This window comes from Nipponia nippon, unplaced genomic scaffold (assembly GCF_047370975.1).
Source record: "Nipponia nippon isolate SJK-2023a ecotype South Korea unplaced genomic scaffold, ASM4737097v1 scaffold_3, whole genome shotgun sequence".
In the NCBI taxonomy this organism is placed as follows: Eukaryota; Metazoa; Chordata; class Aves; order Pelecaniformes; family Threskiornithidae; genus Nipponia; species Nipponia nippon.
In genome coordinates this window covers 10339899-10358735 of record NW_028262347.1, presented here as the reverse complement: position 1 = coordinate 10358735, position 18837 = coordinate 10339899, and the positions used below count along the sequence as shown (strand labels likewise).

The 18837-nt window shown below is 36.1% G+C and overlaps 1 protein-coding gene across 1 annotated transcript in view; it reads right to left on the bottom strand.

The window, feature by feature from the left end:
* The window catches only part of SEMA3A (semaphorin 3A), a 175258-nt gene that overhangs the window by 14772 nt on the left and 141649 nt on the right, over positions 1-18837 (bottom strand). The window contains exons 11-14 of the mRNA XM_087765816.1: positions 14811-15030; positions 9569-9660; positions 6528-6569; positions 649-806 (exon numbers count right to left, since the gene is read on the bottom strand). Coding sequence (XP_087621942.1) covers positions 649-806; positions 6528-6569; positions 9569-9660; positions 14811-15030 — 512 coding nt within the window. The remainder of the gene's footprint in view (positions 1-648; positions 807-6527; positions 6570-9568; positions 9661-14810; positions 15031-18837) is intronic.

Here is an 18837-nt window from a genome sequence, read left to right as displayed (position 1 = left end):
AATGCAGGCAACTAGTACTTGTAAATTTTTTATAAAAATGCTATTTTTCACTTCCAGAGTCTGTTTTCCCTCAAACTTTGCATTGCAAAGCCTTTAGCATTAGTGCAGAGTGAATGTAAAATAGTGTTTTTTCTGATCTGGTAGCATTTAGACACATATCAACACATGCAAGTTATACTTTTGAATAATAACAACAATGTTATATATCACTAACCAATACCTTTCCATTCATGCCCAAACACTTTATAAATATTTCCTTTGAATTAGAATTCATGAAAATGCAGGATAATTTACTTAGGCAAGTAGTTATTTTATTTTAATATCAAGCCCCCTCCTCATGTTAGAGAACGGAAACTTTTTCTTTTTGCTGTTTATTACCGAGTATAAAGTTATAAATCCATTTCAGAGACCACTCTTTTCTAAATGTTTTTTTACAACAGCTTTTTAAGCCAACCCAAGAAGTAGCAGTGTTCACTTTAAATCAACCAAGACTTCATATTGCTTGTAACTCCCACAATTATGTTTTTTTTGGAAGAGAAAGGGCTCCAGTTAACCATCCCATGAAAAATCTCCAAAGCCCTCTGGTCATATTGAGATCATCAGTTAAAACAAATAGCAAACCATGCAGACATGTGAAACTGTCCCTACCTCTTAGCAGTGGGGAAGTAACGTGAGCAAGATGAACCATCCCAGGCACAGTAAGGGTCTCTCGCAAGGCAGCACTCAGCACATGCTTTTCCATACACATCACAGCGGTGTAAAGGAAGCTGTGAAACTCCAGTGGCTGAGCCAATGTAGAGCTGTTGCTGTTATAAAAGTTGAAAAAAAAAAAAAAAAAGTTAAAAAAAAGGCAAACTACTGGGTTTTTGTTAGGAGGAAAGCATTAAAAGAAGTTATTTAACAATATGTTAGGATGATTACAAATACAATAAAGGATCATGATCCTGACGTACACTAAAGTAATGAGAAGAGAATTGTCCTCAGGATAAAAAAAGTCTAATAATAGGAAAAACTTTGATTTTTGTATGAAGCTCTTGGTGGCTTCCCTAAACGGTAAGAAAAATTAAAGTACTCTTCCATTTTTTCTTTTGTATTCAGATCCCTGCACAGGGAAAGCACTACGATCAGTGACAGAACACAATGGAGAATATGCTTTGAATTTAAATAAAAAGAAAAACCACTTTAATGTAAATTTCCTATATATGACTTTGATTTGTGTAGGGGGGGGGTAAATAAAGCAAATTATTTCAGACTGATGCTAAATAAAGTAAATTATTTCAGACTGATGCTAAGATATTTCAGCTTGGAAGTGCTGCCATACAAGCACTTCTTTGCATGTCTGATAATTCTGATGCTTCATACTCTTTTCTATAGGTCACGTGCTCTAATTGAAACATATCTTTAATGAGGGAAAATGGCTTACTTTATTTTGGATAGAAAACAGTGTTGAGTGGAAGATGTAGTTCAAATGCAGAGAGAAGCTATAAAGTAAATAAAAAAACATGCATACAAAATGAACTACAGCTTTGTATGGCATCACAGCAGAATATCTTGTCTCTCTCAATTTCCTCTCTGATATCAAATTCATGTGGTCCATTAGGGAAGTTAGTCCCCAGAGGGACATAAGGAAACTGAACTACTGATCCTATGTGAAAGTCCAAACAGAGATATTTCAGCTTAGCACTAATTCACAAAGAAAAGTATGAGTGTAGTAAGTAAATAAAGTTCCCTCTGAGATGCAAAAATAGTGGAAAACAAAATAAACAGATAAACAAAACTTAAATGGCAGAATCCTTCTGTTCCGGAAACACTGACACGTTGCTATCAAAAGCTTAAACTTTGTCACCCAGTACCCATGGTAGAGCAAGTAACACATGTCTTTTTAAGGTCTCACTCCAAGCAGTCCCACCAAGAAAATACAAATTTGTATTTGTTTTTCTTTCTTAGAAGACGTAAAGCTGGTGCGGAAAATTCGATTTCAAGAAATGTTATAAAATTCTTCATCTCCTGCATTGTGATGTCCCAGAGGTAACATTTCCAGAGAGTTTGGGAATGGAAGGTGGCTGAGGTCACCTACCTACTAGAAATGAGAGCACTGGATACCAGGAGACAGCAAACCCAAAAACACTCATAAAAGCTGTTGTGTTAACATCTTTCAGAGACAGCAGCTTGTCAGTTTATACGGACATATTAATTGTAACAGAAACATCCTGTGCATTTATATGAACACCAGTATTTTCTCAAGGAAAATATGACAAGGAAAGCACCCAAAGGGAAATTCACTGGTAAATTGAAAACTAAGCCCTTTCTCAGCAGCTGCTTCCGTCTATTATAGTGCCATAGCTGGGTTGTAAAACCACATTCTCTGGGCAAAAATCTCTGACCACACAGAGCTCTACACAAAGCCTTGACTGTCCATACAAGTCCCCAGTTAGTGCTGTATCCTTGAGAAGCAGATGACAGGCAGCAGACATGATAAGGTGATTCTCTCTAACTTAAATCACTTAATGAAGTGCCCAGCTTAGGCGTACGTTCTGCAGTAAAAAGAGCAGCAATTCAAATCTTTGGTGACCTAACCATTTCTCAAGGGATGCTTTTTCTCTTTACTGATTATGGAGGCAGCACAGGTCAAATTAGAGCTTCAGTTAAGTATCTTAAATGTCCAGATGGTATTGATCTGAGTCCTATGTAATTGGGGCATTAATATCTATATAAGCATGTAGCAATGTGTGGTGCAACTAATATAAAAATCAACCCAGAGAATGCACATGGGAAAATAAAGAATGGTGTAATGGTTTCCTATGCACCCCTGTAACCAATTTCATTTTGTCAAAACCCCCTCCCTAATTTCTAATAAATGTCTTCAGAATTAACGAATGACCAGAAACACATAAGAAAAAAAATGTGAGGCCAAAATAGGGTTACTTAAAGACTCTTCCTTGTAGATAAGTTCATAAAGTTCAGTCAGTGAACTACACCATGTGTTTCAGGTGCTGCACAGCCTGAAGGCTGCTGCCCTGTTTGCTGCTTTTCTGATCATGGTTTTAGACTCCAGCTGGTGATCATTATTCTGGACACTAATAATATATAAATCCAGGCAGCATGAAAATCAGAAAATAGTAATAGAATGATTTGCATCAATGGTCTGACCTTACTTTGCCATACACAGTCAAACTGCCTTTTGGGCAAAAGTCTCTCCCAGGAGGTTGTTAATTTAATAAATCAGCTAATTATCAAATCATACCAGAGGGGGGAAAAAAAAAAAAAACAGTTGTCCTCTAAAAATTCTTGCAGATGTATCAGAACTCCAGGAAAAACTGAGGAAATTAATGTTTTAAGCAATCCAGTGGTTTCTGTTGCCCCACAATGCTGCCCAAAATGCAGTCTTTCTTTAGAAGTCGGACAAAGAAATAACTGAGAATTTTTCCATTTGCAATTAAAAAAAAAAAGAGAGATGAAAAAATGTAAGAAGAACTTAGGCAGAATTTTAAAAAGAACTTTAGGGAGCATGAGGTTCAAGTCCCATTTAATTTAATTTGATGTCTTGAAGTAACTGATGCAGAATATTTCAGGGGGCTGTTTAAGTGCCAAATCCATTTGGAGCTGGTCCTTTCTATATGCTCACTATGGACAGAAATGGTGATCTCCAAATAAATTTCAGTACTTTGTGGAAAGTACTATAAAAGTAGTCACTAAAATCTTCCTGAAGGTCTTTGCCTTGCCTTGTTTGAGAATCTTGTGGAGGAGAAACAAAAGCTCTTTGTAGCAGTTCACCAGATAAGGAGATGGCCTGTATCAGCCAAGGATCTCCTTGGTTTTTCCCATCTTACCAGAAATCCAATGGTTTTTTGAAACAGAGGATCACAAACCTGACCCTAAGAAAAAGATGAGAGCTTACTCCACAAAAAGTCACCTTTGATTGAAAGTCAGGCCTGACTTTTTGGCCTGCTTCCATATTTTTAAATCAAGGGAATAATTACAGAGCCCCACCTGACAGGCTCAGGGCCAAGTGGTAGCCAGGGGCTCCCTGCAAGCCTGGCTCCCACAGAACTCTGAATTTAGGCAGCTGCAGAGTGTTACAGTGGCTCTAGGATGCTGTCCTCTGAAGGTTTGTGTCTATTGCTAACCACGCATAAGTTGTTTAAGTGATAAGCTTACATAAGCCTAGGGCTCTGAACACAATTAGGAGGAATATGTAGCTTCAGTGAGAAAATATAAATATAATTCCTGTGAGTTAAAGACAGCAGGGTTGAGAAAGACTGTATCAAGGCTCTTGCCCATGAAGGCTAAATTTCCTTGCTCAAAGTCACACTTGCTCAAGGGCCAAATTCATCCTCATAGAGAAAAACAGGGGAACCTTAGAGTTTTATATAATTTAAAACTTAAGCTGAGTTCTGGTCCTGAAGAATTTGTAGATTTTGGTCTTTAGGAAGAAGAGTCATTTGTAACACATCATATTGGCACAATGGCAAAAGAGGTAGTTTTGAATAACCACCATAGTAAAACACTCAAAAATAAGGAGAAGCTCCCCATACCATGTTTTTATAATTGGATGAAAGAATTGTTAGTGAAAAAAATAAAATTAAGTGATTGTTTTAAAGTTATTCAATAGGACATGCTGGTTTTACTGTTTACATTTCATGCTCCTGCTTTCTACAATGCATAGAATTATCGTGCTGTTTATATGAAAAACGCCCTGCTTATCAGAACACAATGAGTAAAGTGTTTGAGTTATAAAACTACAGTATTTTTAAATCATAAATATAAAGTGGAAACATGTTGCCATATACTTATTTGATACAGAGACACAGTGCTAAAAGCTTGTCATATTGTATCACGATTCTCTCATTTTTAGCCTCAGGCTTGTTGATTTTTCATGAGCTTAACTCTGCCTGAATAACTTGAATTTTATGAACTTTTTAGATTTAGACAATTTTAGCAGTTTATATTTGTTTTCAAAAGACTCAGGGAAAATTGTAATCTCTCTTGAATAACTGAATAACTAATAATAAAGATGCTTTGAAGAAGTTGTATGAAAACACATGGTCCGTTATCAAATATGATTGGCTGCTTTAAGGGAATGTACTTATAAAAATAATCCAAAGCAGAGCATTTTGGTATGATGTGAGCATATATACAACTTGACAGGTTTGGTTTTAAATATCCCAGTATTCAATAGTACATTTTTTTTTGTCCTGCCATTTTTGTTGTTTTAGGTGGTAAACTATGTTAGAAGAGTGTCCCCAAACAAAATGCTTTCTGTCAAATACATGAATGCTTTCAGACAACTTTCCTAAGTACAGTGAATTCTGAGTTAAATATGCAGCATTTCAAACATAATATTGGGCTCTGTCCATTACAGAATGAATTCAACTTCTGTTTAATAATGTGTAGAGTGAGGTTTTTAGTGAGGACTGGGTGCACACAATTTTTAGTGCACCCAGTCCTGGAAGTAATACCAAATCTCCTCTTTACTGACAATGACATTAATGGAAAAATTAGTAAGTGTGAACAAGTTGCTTGTATTTACTGAATTAGGCTCCAAATGAACACAAATATGAAAAAGAAAAAAAAAAAAGTTTTATTATGTTAAATTTGACACTAAATTTTATGTCTCAGACTTCTGAGACAGGAAATGACAGTGGCTGGGATCCATCTACCTAATTCGAGGCAGAACTGGAAGATAGGCCCCTAATACCCACTTCACTCCCAGACTCCAAGACTGCAACCCAATGTTCTTTACATGACTACATAATTCATCAGCTGCTTCACAAAGGCAACTAATAATAATTGCCTATATTTGCTCAGAAATGCAGGAACCACCTTTACTGTAAATCAGACAAAACTTTACCTCCATCTATCAAGAAGGCCGGTACATTTTAGTTATGGTCTGGTCTACAATGAAGGCTATAATACACATCTTTTCTGTAAGAAGTTAGTTATTAGTGCACTCAACAGAAAGTATGAAATATAAATTCTGGAGTCTGGAACACATATCCTAACCACGTCACTGAATGAGAAGGTCATGGAAAATTTGGACTAAACCAGATCTACACTCTTTGTTAAAGCTGAATGGTGCACATCCAGGAATGGAATGGGCATTGGACAGAAAGACAGGAGGATGCCTCATTTCCAGTCTTTGCTTCCACTATCTACATTTTGTATTAGACTATTCCTACAAAGACCAGAACTAGTCCCATTAAAGCAAGGGACCAAGTTTGGCCACGCCTTTTGAACAGTTTTTCTGTCATGAGAACATTCCATAATGTGGATTTTTTTTTCTTGAGAGCCTCCAGACAGTTGGCTAGTTTGTGTTTAGTTTCCACCTTACCAGAAAGTAACACAAACTAGACTTTTCCTTGCTCCTTTGCATGTCAGATTTTCCTGAGAAACTACCGATGTTTATGTAAAGGGATGGGATGCTGCTGCTGTAATTAATATGTCTCCACTGACTGCCAAGTTACTGTCTCCACAAGACAGAAACTAATAAATATTTAAAAGTGATTTAAAGTTTGTGCACATAGTACCTGTTTTGTGGAAATCTTCATTGCGGAAATAACAGTGGGTTCCTAGGGATAAAAAAGAGTTAAAATATAAAATGAGCTCTATAAACATAAAAATTCTGTTAGAAGGCTATTTGTCCAACCTAGAAACCCTGAAATTAAGCTAGACGCTCCTTAGTAATAGTGCTTCTTGTTGTCTTTTGCAGTGAAACAGTTTCTAGCTGTAAGTGAATTAGAATGCATGTACATATCTGGGTGCACCTTTGATTGCTATGTTGATTGTAGACATATCATTTTCCATGATTATTACAGTTTCATTGTGATTACTTTATTACTAGTTTCACATCTTGAAATTAATTTCTACGCTTAATATTAAAACTACATTTAAAGAACTTCCCACGTAATATGAAAATAATAATGGCTGTGTCAAAATATGTAGATACTGTATATTAAGGGTGATAACACTGAAATAAGCAACACATTTTAACCATATCAAGGTGAAAACCCCATTCCTGCAAAATCTTATTCATAAGAACAAGCCTTAATCCCAAGCATATTCTTGTTGATGGCACTGCACTATTCACATACAAAGAAGTTACTCATATTTGCAGAACACAGAACTAAAACTGGCAAGAGATTTTTTGCACCCTGGAATACCCATTATTTAGTCAACCAAATGGGTCACTAGGAGACTTATTGTTCTCCTAGCTAAGTCTACTCTTAATTATACCTATCGGTAGCAAGCAGATGTCAAACCAGTATCTACTTTCTTACATGAGAGACTGTAGGAAATATTTAACAGAATAAGTATGTTTAGATCTGATTAAAAGACTGTTACACCTTTTAGGCCCAGCTGCTTGAATGGCTTTTAATCCTAAGAGGGGCATAATTTGGTTACGAAGTGTGCAAGTCAATTCTGTATGAACTTTATTCCATGTAAAAAAATCTGCTATTGATCCCATGCATCATACTTCTGGTTATATACAATAATAAAGTCCTTATTAAGCTTTTACACTTGTGTAGCTTTCAACTTGCCTATCCTGAGAGAATTTGATATGGGTCAGTGGATGTTAAGCATGTGGACTTGCCTTTACAAATGGGTTAATAGACCTTCTATTATAAAGCATCAATTAAGTGTAACATTTGAATGAAAATTGAACTCATTAGTTTGTTTGCTCAGCTGTTTAGAGAAATATTGCACAAATGGGGTTAAAAGAGGCATTTGTTATCAGTGTAACAGATATGGAAGACTTTTAGTTTCATGGAATTATAAATGAAAAGCATTGCATTCTGCAGATTGCAGTTTAAGCATCAAAATACATTGTTTATGATGCACATAGACTCTTTAGTAACTAAAGAAAACTTACATTTGGTTAAGGTGCATGTAAAATCTGTTGCAAATTCCCTATTGAAAGATCTGTATCTTATGCGTACAAATTCTACTTATTCCACTGAAGTACATTAATGCCTTCTTTAAGGCTTAAATACATGCCAAAGCAGATAAATGAGCTTTCAAGTGAATCAGAACACCAAAATCCTTTTGTGTAATGAAAAAATACACATGTAAAGTAAAATACCAGATTTGAATTTGCCATTAACCATTCTACTTCTGTAAAGCCTTTCTGAAATAAAACTTTCGCTCCATTTATTTTCTTTCTTTCACTTTTATATTTCTCTGATCTCCTTTAACTTGGCACTTCTACTTGATTTAGGTAAGAGTCTCATACATTATCAACAATTGCCAAATTATCCTGCATTAATGTAATGACTTTCGCGTGTATAAAAAAGAAAAAAAGCTCAGAGCCACAAATCACTTGTCTCATTTTCTCCTCATAGTTTCTACTTTATTTTTCTGTTAAAAAAAAAAGAAAGAATAAACCCCCACATTTCTGCCCTCAAAAAAAACCAACCAAACAAACATGGATTGCAGAAAGATACCCATTTTCCAGTGGTATCTTGCATTCAAACCAGTGGTTTCTGTGCAAGATTGGTACCAGTAATGGTAAGACTGCCCATAAGAAAAAAAATATAGAAAAAAATAATAAAAAGATATACAAGCTCTGTTTAGATATGTTTTGTCTGTTCAGAAACCAAAGATAAAGGGGTGGCAAATGAGTATGATGAGGATGTGGCAGCTGGGCCCCTGTGGCAGGTTTGGAGCGCGGTCCTTGTCAGCACATCTGGAGTGAGACCACGCGACGTGGGGCTCTCCAAGCATACAAGCATCATCTTCACGCTGTCAGATTAACCTCGCCCTCCCAGCTAGATATCAACCCCCCGAAAGCCTGGAGCCTGTTGAAATGGTGCTATAAAACGGCACTGACAAAAAGAATAACATGGGGAATGTAAATGATTCGTTGTGTACAAAACAGGAGACATCCCTGGGTTCTGTCTGGAAAGTGTTTGAAAGGTTTACTCAGCCTCGATTTGCAGCAGTGCCTATAGGATGCCTTATTTTTTAGGTGGCTCAGAGGGGAAAACTGGAAGAGACTGATTTTCACAAAAAAGTACTAAAGATTAGGGGGTGTTTACGGTGTTTTGTGTCAAACCATGAAAATGAGACCCTAAAGTCACCTTTGAAAATATAAACACTTTATTTATTTATTTCTCAGATAATTAGGCATAAGAAAACTGTGCAGACCACTGTTTTTCCCAAAGTATCTTCCTAGAGTTACATTATGCTGATAGTCTGAATACTGTTAGGAGTTTATGCATCCATAAAAGTTGTGTATTGCATATCTCTGTGGGAGAAAACAAACAGACAGTATTCCCAGACTCGCACAGATACATATTTAACTGAAGCACCTAATGGCACTAAGATTCAGAAGTTCTAATTTGCTTTTTAAACCACAAAACAAGAGCCCAGAATGCCATTTCGTTTATCATTAACCTCCAGCTAGCACTGAATATTTCAAGGTTTATTTTGACTAGTGTCTGGGTCTCTAAATGACAAGCTAATTAGAGGGGTATGCCAGGCTATTCCTTGGCTAGACTGCAAGAAGTTTAGTTTGCAGCTGTCCACAGAGAAATCTACAACCTGACACTTGAAATTTAGCCGCACTTACCCGAAAGACTGTCATTTCTTCCAGCAAGACTTCCTCTAATTCATGCCAAGTCTCCTTAGGAATTGAAACCACTTTAAGAACTGTTCCAATATCTTGAAAAGGAAAAAAAAAAAAAAAAGTTTTCAGGTGCTTAAGAAGCATACTTCAGTTTCAGAGCAGCCAGAGTTTCTTGTAGTATGTAATTATTTCACATGTAAAGATTGTGAAGCTACATATCACTGAGCATTTGTTGTTCAAAATACCAACTGCTGTTTAAAATAACCTAGAAAAACATTGAATTTCAGGAGGACATTTCACTGAAGTCTTTCAATTATCAAAATGCAAGAAAGAAAATTAATACTACTATAGTTATTAAAGAATGAAAAGGACTGAAATACTATTTAAGCGACAGTATGAAATGACAGATGTTTCGGTCATTTAACTGAGGAAGGAAAGGCACTACATTTACCCAGGCATGTTTCATTGTCCATTTTAAATATGATGTTTGTCATTCTTAAAATGCATGTGAAGATGCTGTCAGAAAGCTCAGTATGGATATAAAAACATCTGGACAAATGTTGTTAGACAGATGAAGCTGTTAGATCTCTTAAGTACAGGCAATCTTCCCCATGTCAAACAAAGTACCTAAGACATATAAGCCCCTTAAGGCATCTGTATTTCTCTGTGTTAGATACTAGTCTTCGCTGAGGGGTAAAAAGCAATACAACTTGTATCTTCTGTTTAGAAATAGGTGTGTGCCAGCATTTTAATACTATATCCATTTACATTCTTGAGGTTTTGCAATTGACTTTAACATGAACAAGGCCAACGCTTCAAATTCCAGAGTTACAGCCTTTGGTTTTGTGAATATGGTTGAGACTTAAGATCATCTCTGTTTTACAGCTTCTGCATCTGTGATTTATTTGTTTGTTTCCATGAACAGAATTTTCAGGGAACAACAACTAAAAAAAAGAATCATTTCTAGGTTGGTACACATCACTGCAGAGGCTCTGAAATGGAAACACTCTGTATGTGACTTTTCTTTTTAACCAGCCAAGTGTAGTGCCATGTAAATATATCATTGGAATAACAGCTATGCCCCTGAGGACTTTGCATGTTGCACATTCTATAGCGGTAATAGCTTAGGAAAATATAAAGCATTTTAAATGGATAAAATTCTCAAAGTAACAGAACTATAAAGGTCAACACAAAACAAGAATTAAGCATCAATTACACAAAATCAAAACATATTTTGTATGTGTACATATTTGTGTGTTAGTTGAAACTTTGATTAAAAAATGACAACTCACCATTTCTATATTGAAAATATGTATAAAATTGAAACAAATAGATTACACAGGTTGAAAAAGTTTTTATAAGGTGACTAACTTAAAAGCTATTGATTTCATGAGAAAATTCTGGTATTTCAAATTTTTTATATGAATTTGGATTAAAACATTCTAGAAATCCTAGAATATCCTGTAGAACTGAGATTTTCATTTTTCTGTCTGCTCCCCTTTAAGCAGATGTTGGTTTCCAAGTACATATTTTTGGAAGTTTAGAAAGAAGTTATTTTTTTTCCACAAAATATGTACATCGCTGTTTTCTTTCATTAATCACAAATTCATAGATTCTTTTTTAAAAAGAAAAAAGCAGTTCTTTCTTACAACAGCAACAAAGCAAAGCACAGCTTTCTTTTTATTTAGGCAGCTACATGTACAAACTAAACTAGTAAAATATACTAGATAAGTTATTTTGGAAGTGGTTTTCATTATGGTTACTGCTACTAATTGAATATATTTCATTCAAGAAATATTGAGAACAATACAGAACAAATGCAATATAAACTTTAGAGCAAGAAAAAAAAAATCCACATTTCTACAACAGAGTAATTCAGAACAACAGACAATTTAACGTTAGTTATATTTGTAATTTAATGGATGAGTTCATTTCCTTAATTATCCTGATAATTTGATGACTGTGGTTTTGAGGAAAATACATTGCATGGGTAAAAAAAGGAGAACTCTGATCTAATAAATAGAACAGCGTAGCAATGATTGTATTCTGTGTTGTACTGTGACTGTCCTCGGTCACAATCCATCAAATGCCATATTCCAGAAATAAAGGGGGATTTTTGATAAAACAGCAGAAGGGAAACTGTGGAGCCTGCGTGGGGCACTGAGGAGACCTGAGTTCCCCACAGAATGTTGTTTCAAAAAAAGGTCTGGCTTTTAAGTGGATCCTGCAACAATTACAGTTGCTTGATGCTTGAGAAAGCCTCTGAGGTCAAAGATACACTGTGTTAATCACTACGGCGACTCTCGTCAGGCCACAGGTACCAAAGCGGGGCTTTATCTGAGATCTAGATCAAGTTTTCCAGAGTAGTATTTCAAACAATTTCACACAAATGGAATCAGGCTTCTCCTTTAGGATCAATAGGCTCTGCTCAGTAAGATAAGATTACTGTTATTAATTTGCTTTACTGACAGATGTACCTTGACTGTGCCAAATGATCCCAAACATCAGACACTCAGGATATGCATTAAGTGCATATCTTAAATCCTGTTTTTTTCTGATATAATTTCAAGTGTGCCGATATGATTTTATTTCCATTGTGAAACACACTGGTACAATCACAGTGGGAAAGAAACTGCTCGGCTAAAGATTTCACCCACAGGAAAGGAAAATGTGACCACGCTGGATGGCTATTAATTATGTTGCATTCAATTATCATCAGTTATTCAATGAAAAGGAAAAAAAAAGTATTTCTTCAACATATTGAAGTTCAGCAGCATGTGGGAATAATGCAGATTGCTGCAACAGCAATGGGAAAATACAGAGAAATGTATCTAATCTGATGGGACAGACCTGCATAGAAAAATCCAGTCATACCCCAGAGGGCTTAATTCTGGCTTTGTCATAGGTTCAGATCATCAAGTGGGAAACTGGACTGTGACTAGAGTCCCTAATCTGCTCCCCGGTTTGTTCTTTGCTTGGGGAAGATGTAATATGCACTGATTGTGTATCTGTTTCTGGTTCCTTTGACTTTGACCAGCTGGCTCAGTGCAGCTTTCTGGCAGAAAGCAGGCAGGGCCTCAGTTCTGCCTCTTTTCCTTTCCCCCTGCATGGAAGACGCCCTTTCCTCATTCTGAAAACTGCACTGAGGCTAGCGAGCTCAGAGGAGCATGGAGCACCTTTTCTGCCCCAGCTCCAAGCACAGGTGTTGTAACGCCTGTTCTTGTCCCACGAGGGTATAACCTCCTACTGGAAAAAGAACAGTTTCTCTGGACAAAAGTAATATTTCAAGAAATAATAACATTCTGCACTTACAAAGCTGTGTTTTTGGTGCTGAAATCTTTTTTGGCAAGTGCAAGTAATAATCTTTCAATACTTTTACAGTTCTTGGGCACAAATATCAGCAATGTTGGATAAGATCCAGAGCACTTACCACACACCTGAATATTAGTCGTTTAGGGAATTAAGTGAGTGCCTAAATTCCCAACTCAAAGGTAAGAGCTAGATATCATTGAGGCTCTTTCAGAGGGAGACTTTGCCTGACTAATTTAGATAAGAACCACTATACATAACGATAACTATCTAAAAGCTATAGCTCAGGTTTAAGCAAGTCTTCCTGTACTGTCTGAAAACAGACAGGAACTTCTGCATAACTATTCATCTTGCTCTAACAGAGGTCTCAAAGAAAGTACAATGAATCTCTCTCTGGAAGTACTTATCCCTCTGCACTGCAGAAGCCAAGGCATCTTTCTTAGACTGAATGCCAAACTTTGGTGAGATAAATGCCACCTCTTGTGCTCAAGATGTAGACATAAATCAGCTCCTTATGTTTGTTCAGTATCATACTCTGGATGTTGAAGGCCTTGTTCCCTCACATCGCAGCCAAGGGGAGTATTGCCATTAGTTTTTTTTCTGGGCTGAATCAGGTCACAGAAGACTTGTTGAAAGGCACAAAACACTGCCAATCGTAGATGGCATTGAAGTCTCTAATGTGTGATGGAAAATATATGTGTTGTGTAAAATCATATGAAACTACTTTTCAATGTTTTATGCAAGAACATATTGTAGCACTGGTATCTAATAACTCAGTTCACAGCTTTGAAGAGCTGGAACACTTTCTGCAGAGCTGCATTTCCTGCAGTAAATGTTCTGAATTGCTACGCATGCACTGTGTTTGGTACACAAAGCTTCATCAGCTCTCAGTTTACTCATAATATATTTCAGGCATCAACATGAAAGAGACCTTGAGATTTATCGCTTTGGAAATCTGACCCCACGTCTAGAGCACCAGAACTGTACTTAAAGCAAGTAAAAAATTGGACTGTTATAAGACAGACAGCCAGACAAATATTTTTTGGTCCAAAGCTGAAAAGAAACAGTGGGGTTTTGGTTTGATTTGTTTTGACTACATGATGCCAATGTCTAATTATTAGCAATTATGTTCAGTAGAAGTTTAAAACAGTTTTGTTCAACATAACTGAAACACCAGTCGACTAATGGAAAATCTTCAAAGGTGAAGAAGCAGACCCACCAACTGCTAATCAGCATAGTTCTGAAGCCCCTGAACCTAGGCAAATGCATATCAGCTAATTTCTGGCCACTGTTTTTTCTTATGATTTCCTTTTTGGAAAACATGTCTTCCCTGAGTGCATATCTCCACTTCTGATAAAATGCCCAAGCTGTATGATTCTGTAAAGGCTTTGGAAAGGATATCAGGTTTCTATTTGAATACCAGCTCTTCTTAAAACATTTCATATGTGCCAGATATCTTCATCTTAAGTAAAATGATGTACTCTTCTGGCTAAAGAGCTGGGAATCTCTAAGGCAATACTTGAAATACTTGAAAGGCACACAAGACATTTCCCATACCTGGATACTTGCCTCATTCATGTTAATACTTCAAAATGGGTACCTCAAAACCTGCATTTTAATACTAAATTATAATTAACAAGGCAAGATATTTCTAATAAAATTCCCTAATAACAGCAGTTGAAAAGAGAGTGGTTTGATCTTAATCCAGATGGCAAAGCTCCTAAAGAATTCAGCTATGCAGGCCACGGCCTGAACCTGTTACAGCGAATGTATGTAACAAAGACCTCCCCACACACAAAATTTTGAGTCTTGCCCCAAATTTTCACAGGTATACACCATTCTGTCAGTGTTCTGTCTTTCAGAGAATGAAATTTTATCTGATCTGTGTCTCCATAATGCCTGGAGGAGCACACTGTGTAGATTAAAAACTTCTCACCTGTGCCAATGAACATCACATCATATTGGCCATCTTCTGCGTCTACTCGATCTACTACTATCTGTGTGAATTGGTAATCCACATCCGTTTTGATCATGATTGGACGATTGTTGATGGGGAATACTGGGTTGTACATGGCTGGATGACTTCTTGCAAATGTTATAACTTCATCAGGAAGGTCCTTGGTGGAATCAAAGCCTCCAAATGTTTTACTGGGACACTGGAAATAAAAAAGAAAATGTTTTACATTTTATTATTGATCACTAAGAACATATTAGAAATCCATTTCATAACAATCATCCCAACTACTACAGTCTATAATTAAATAAGGGGACCTAAGTGTTTCATGAGAGACAGCAAAAGTTAATTCTGTCACTAAAAGTCTCAATTTTTTTTTTCATTTTGGATTTAAATCAATCTGGTTAACAGAATGTAAATGATAATCATACATCATTTTTATTACTACTATGCAGTGCAAAAGGATTTTCAGTCATTTACTGATTAGTATTAGTCTTTAATTGGCAGAAGGAAGAAATCCTGAATTATCTAAAATCATTCAATATGAGGCAAGCAATTTCAGCATTTGGTTACGTATATAACAGAAAATTAATTAATTATGCCACCATCTTAGTTTCAAAGTATTGTCTTCAGAAGTTGACTGGAAGTCAGTTCCTCTCTGAGGAACCAAATCCTTAAATGCTGGGATAATTCCCTGTTCTACTGACTTTTCAAACTCCTGCTTGTCTCAACGAGCCTGTGTCATCCATGCAGTCCCGATAACATGGATTCTGTTACACCAAATCAAATCAAATGAGTCACGTCCTAAATGTATCTCTTTTCTCTCCATTGATTTTAAAGAAAGTCTTCTGTGAGTGTTGTTGATGATACTGTCCATGTGAACAGTTAGGTGAGATGAGTCTCACTAAAGAACTGAAATAACTCCTCACTGTTGTGTACTGTGCAGTAACAGAAAAGTTGGTGTCCCCTTGGGACTAACTTGGTCCCTATGAAGTAACACAGTAAAGAGTCCCTTTGCCCCCTTATATACCCGTGGGTGGGCCAGACAGTTTTACCACAAATGTATTCCTTCACTTTCACCTACCACATCTCCCCATGGGGAAACTCGAGGACTGTGGCCAGTCACCACCATTTTCTCTCATCTCTTCTGTAGAATTGGTAAGTATTTTATGAAAAATTAGAGGTTACTAACATAAGCATTAGTAGTGTGTTAGTAATGTTGAATGGATGAAGAAAATGAGCCACAATGGCATTAAATCACCAGTCCAAAGATACTCAGCAAAGAACTTTGTGACACCCACTCCTAACCTGTTCAGATACCTATGTAAGACATATAAAACTCTGAAACCCAGTTGACAATAATTATGTTTGTGGTGTTTGAACCAGAAATATAAACAGCTGGTGTTAAAATGCCTTGAGTAATTTCCCCTTTATATCCACGTATAGAATATCTTCCAATTAAATAAAAAACCTAGAGGACAACATCTTATTAACCAAGAATCCAGACCTTGCAGGATGCTCAGCAGAAGAAATCAATTGTCTTTGCTATCACCTTGATCCAAATTATTAATAATTTATCAGAAATGAAATTAAAAAATCAATGTTGTCAAAAGAAGTAGTTGTTATACTCAGCAAAGGGACACTTTCAGCATGGACATATAAAGTGTAAATTGTCCCTTTTCGGCATATTTGTCAGTAAGCAAATTCCTGCATTCTGTTCCATTACATGGTATGGAAGGGAGAAAGGGAGGGAGGGAGAATATTTGATTGATGCATGTGGAGCAGACTAAGCAGAAAGCAAGTTAGTTATCATCTACTTTACTGTGTCAACATTTTTCAGCCTTTTTGTTATTATGTGTTCTTGCTCTCTTATACAGAACTATTACAGAGAGAAAATCAGATAGGCTTTTTATAATCATTGGCCAAACCATTGTCTGTCTCAAAAATTGTGTTTAAAATTCTACACTTCAATTTTAAGTTTGCTTTACATCTCGATTAATATTCTAACTACAGTTCAACACTAATTACTCAGATTAATTAGATAATGATTAATTAGATAATATATGTAAAGTGCTTTAAGTATAAAAATCACTACACAAGAAGTAAGTATTGTTAATTGCAGCTGGGCAAACATTGAAAAAACAGTAAATGAATATTCATTTCCATTTTAAGTAAATTAATTTCAGCTGTGTTTCAATTGCTTGAATATTTACTTTCTGGCTCATTTTCTGACGAAAGATTTTACTTGCAGCTATGTTGACCAAGATATATCTTATGCAGAAAAATCATAAAACTAGAATTAGTGTCATAATTCTGTGTGTTTAAATGAGACTCCCAGTTCTGAGAGTCAGATTACTCCTCTTTGGATCCCCTGCTTTTCTGAGAATAAAAAAATGACAGTAACTTTGTGTCTTTACATCTAAAGTTTAAAGTGCCTACCTGGAGTAGGCTGTGGCTCACATTCATCCCATCCCACTTTAGGAAACTGACTGAGATGAAATCAAACTCTCATTGCTATAACTCCCTCCCTTTTCAATAGAGTGAAATGGGCACCATCAGTCCAAATTGCTTGCAGAGGAATCTCAACTCACATAAATTCAGAGATAGAATAGAATAGAATAGAATAGAATAGAATAGAATAGAATAGAATAGAATAGAATAGATAAGAATAGTTGTCCTAAGGAGGAAAGTCCTGTCATGCTTACTTATGTTACGGTCACAAAACCAGGATACACAACAAAGACATTATCCTTGATGCTAATGACAGGATTGCTTTTGATATTAGTGGGTCTAGGTCAAGCTAATTGGCAAGGCACTTCATCAGAACTCATACCTAATATACTTATTATACTATACCTAATATATACCTAATCTATTCCACTGACAACAAAGAAACAGAAAGTTTTCAGATGCCAAAAGATAGGCATGAATACAAATATCCTGAAAAAGTTTGGAGAAATGAGCTTCATCTTGGATTCAAGTAGAGTCAAAGAACTCTTGCATTTAACATCCACTTCCAATTGTTGGTCCCCAGAATATGTCAGGGGTTTTGATCAGTCAGGAGGAGGTAACTAGGCTATCCCCTAACTGGCCTATTAGGGAATCCAACAGAATAAATCAATAGCCACAATTTGGTAGGAACAAAAAGTGCTTTGGTCATAACTGAAGATAGACTCTTGGTACCATGAAGCAGAGAAACCTTGAGCTCTATAGCTGAATTTACAGAAAGTCAGATATGAATTCAGGATGAGGTACCTCATTCAAGATGAGGTATATACAAAAATCCTCCCTCCTCTCCCAAATATTGTTAAAAGGTTAAAAAAAAAAAAAAGTTCTACAGGTCTTAAAGGAAAAATCCTGGCAACTTCTTTGTTAAATGTGAAGCTAATATAGAATTGTTTACAAAGTTTTCTGACTTTTCAAAGGAACCATTAACTTTCCTTTTTCTTTACTCGTACTGGGCAAGTCACCAGATGCTCAAGTAGTTTACTGGCACCTCACCTATTAAATTCCTCAGATAATTCAGCACTGTTTAACTGCAGTGAGATCTGGAAATGAATCACTGTAAGAAGCTCAGGTTTTATTTCTCCCTTCCCTTTCCCTGTTTCTTGGAAAAGGAAGGCACAAGTCTGATATCTAAAGGAACTTCAAAAGCCTTTCTTCTTTATTCTCAACAGGTCTTCAAAGCCATTGAAAATACATCCAATTTTATCAGTTTAGAAACAAAAAGCTTCTTTTCAGCCAGAAATGTCTCTCATTTTATAATTCAATTTTATTCTACTAATACAATAGAATGATTTTAGCAACTGTGAGGGAAAAAAAAATCTTTTTCAAAGTGATAGACACCAGGATTAGAGTCACTGGCAGCGGGCTAGGAGAAATTGGTGGCCTCAGCTACTCTTTGATTAACATAATTTATCATTTATACATGACGCGACTGCAGGGCTATGTAGACTTGTATAATTTGGGATCACATTCACCCTTAGGCAAGAAAAATGTTTACAATGAA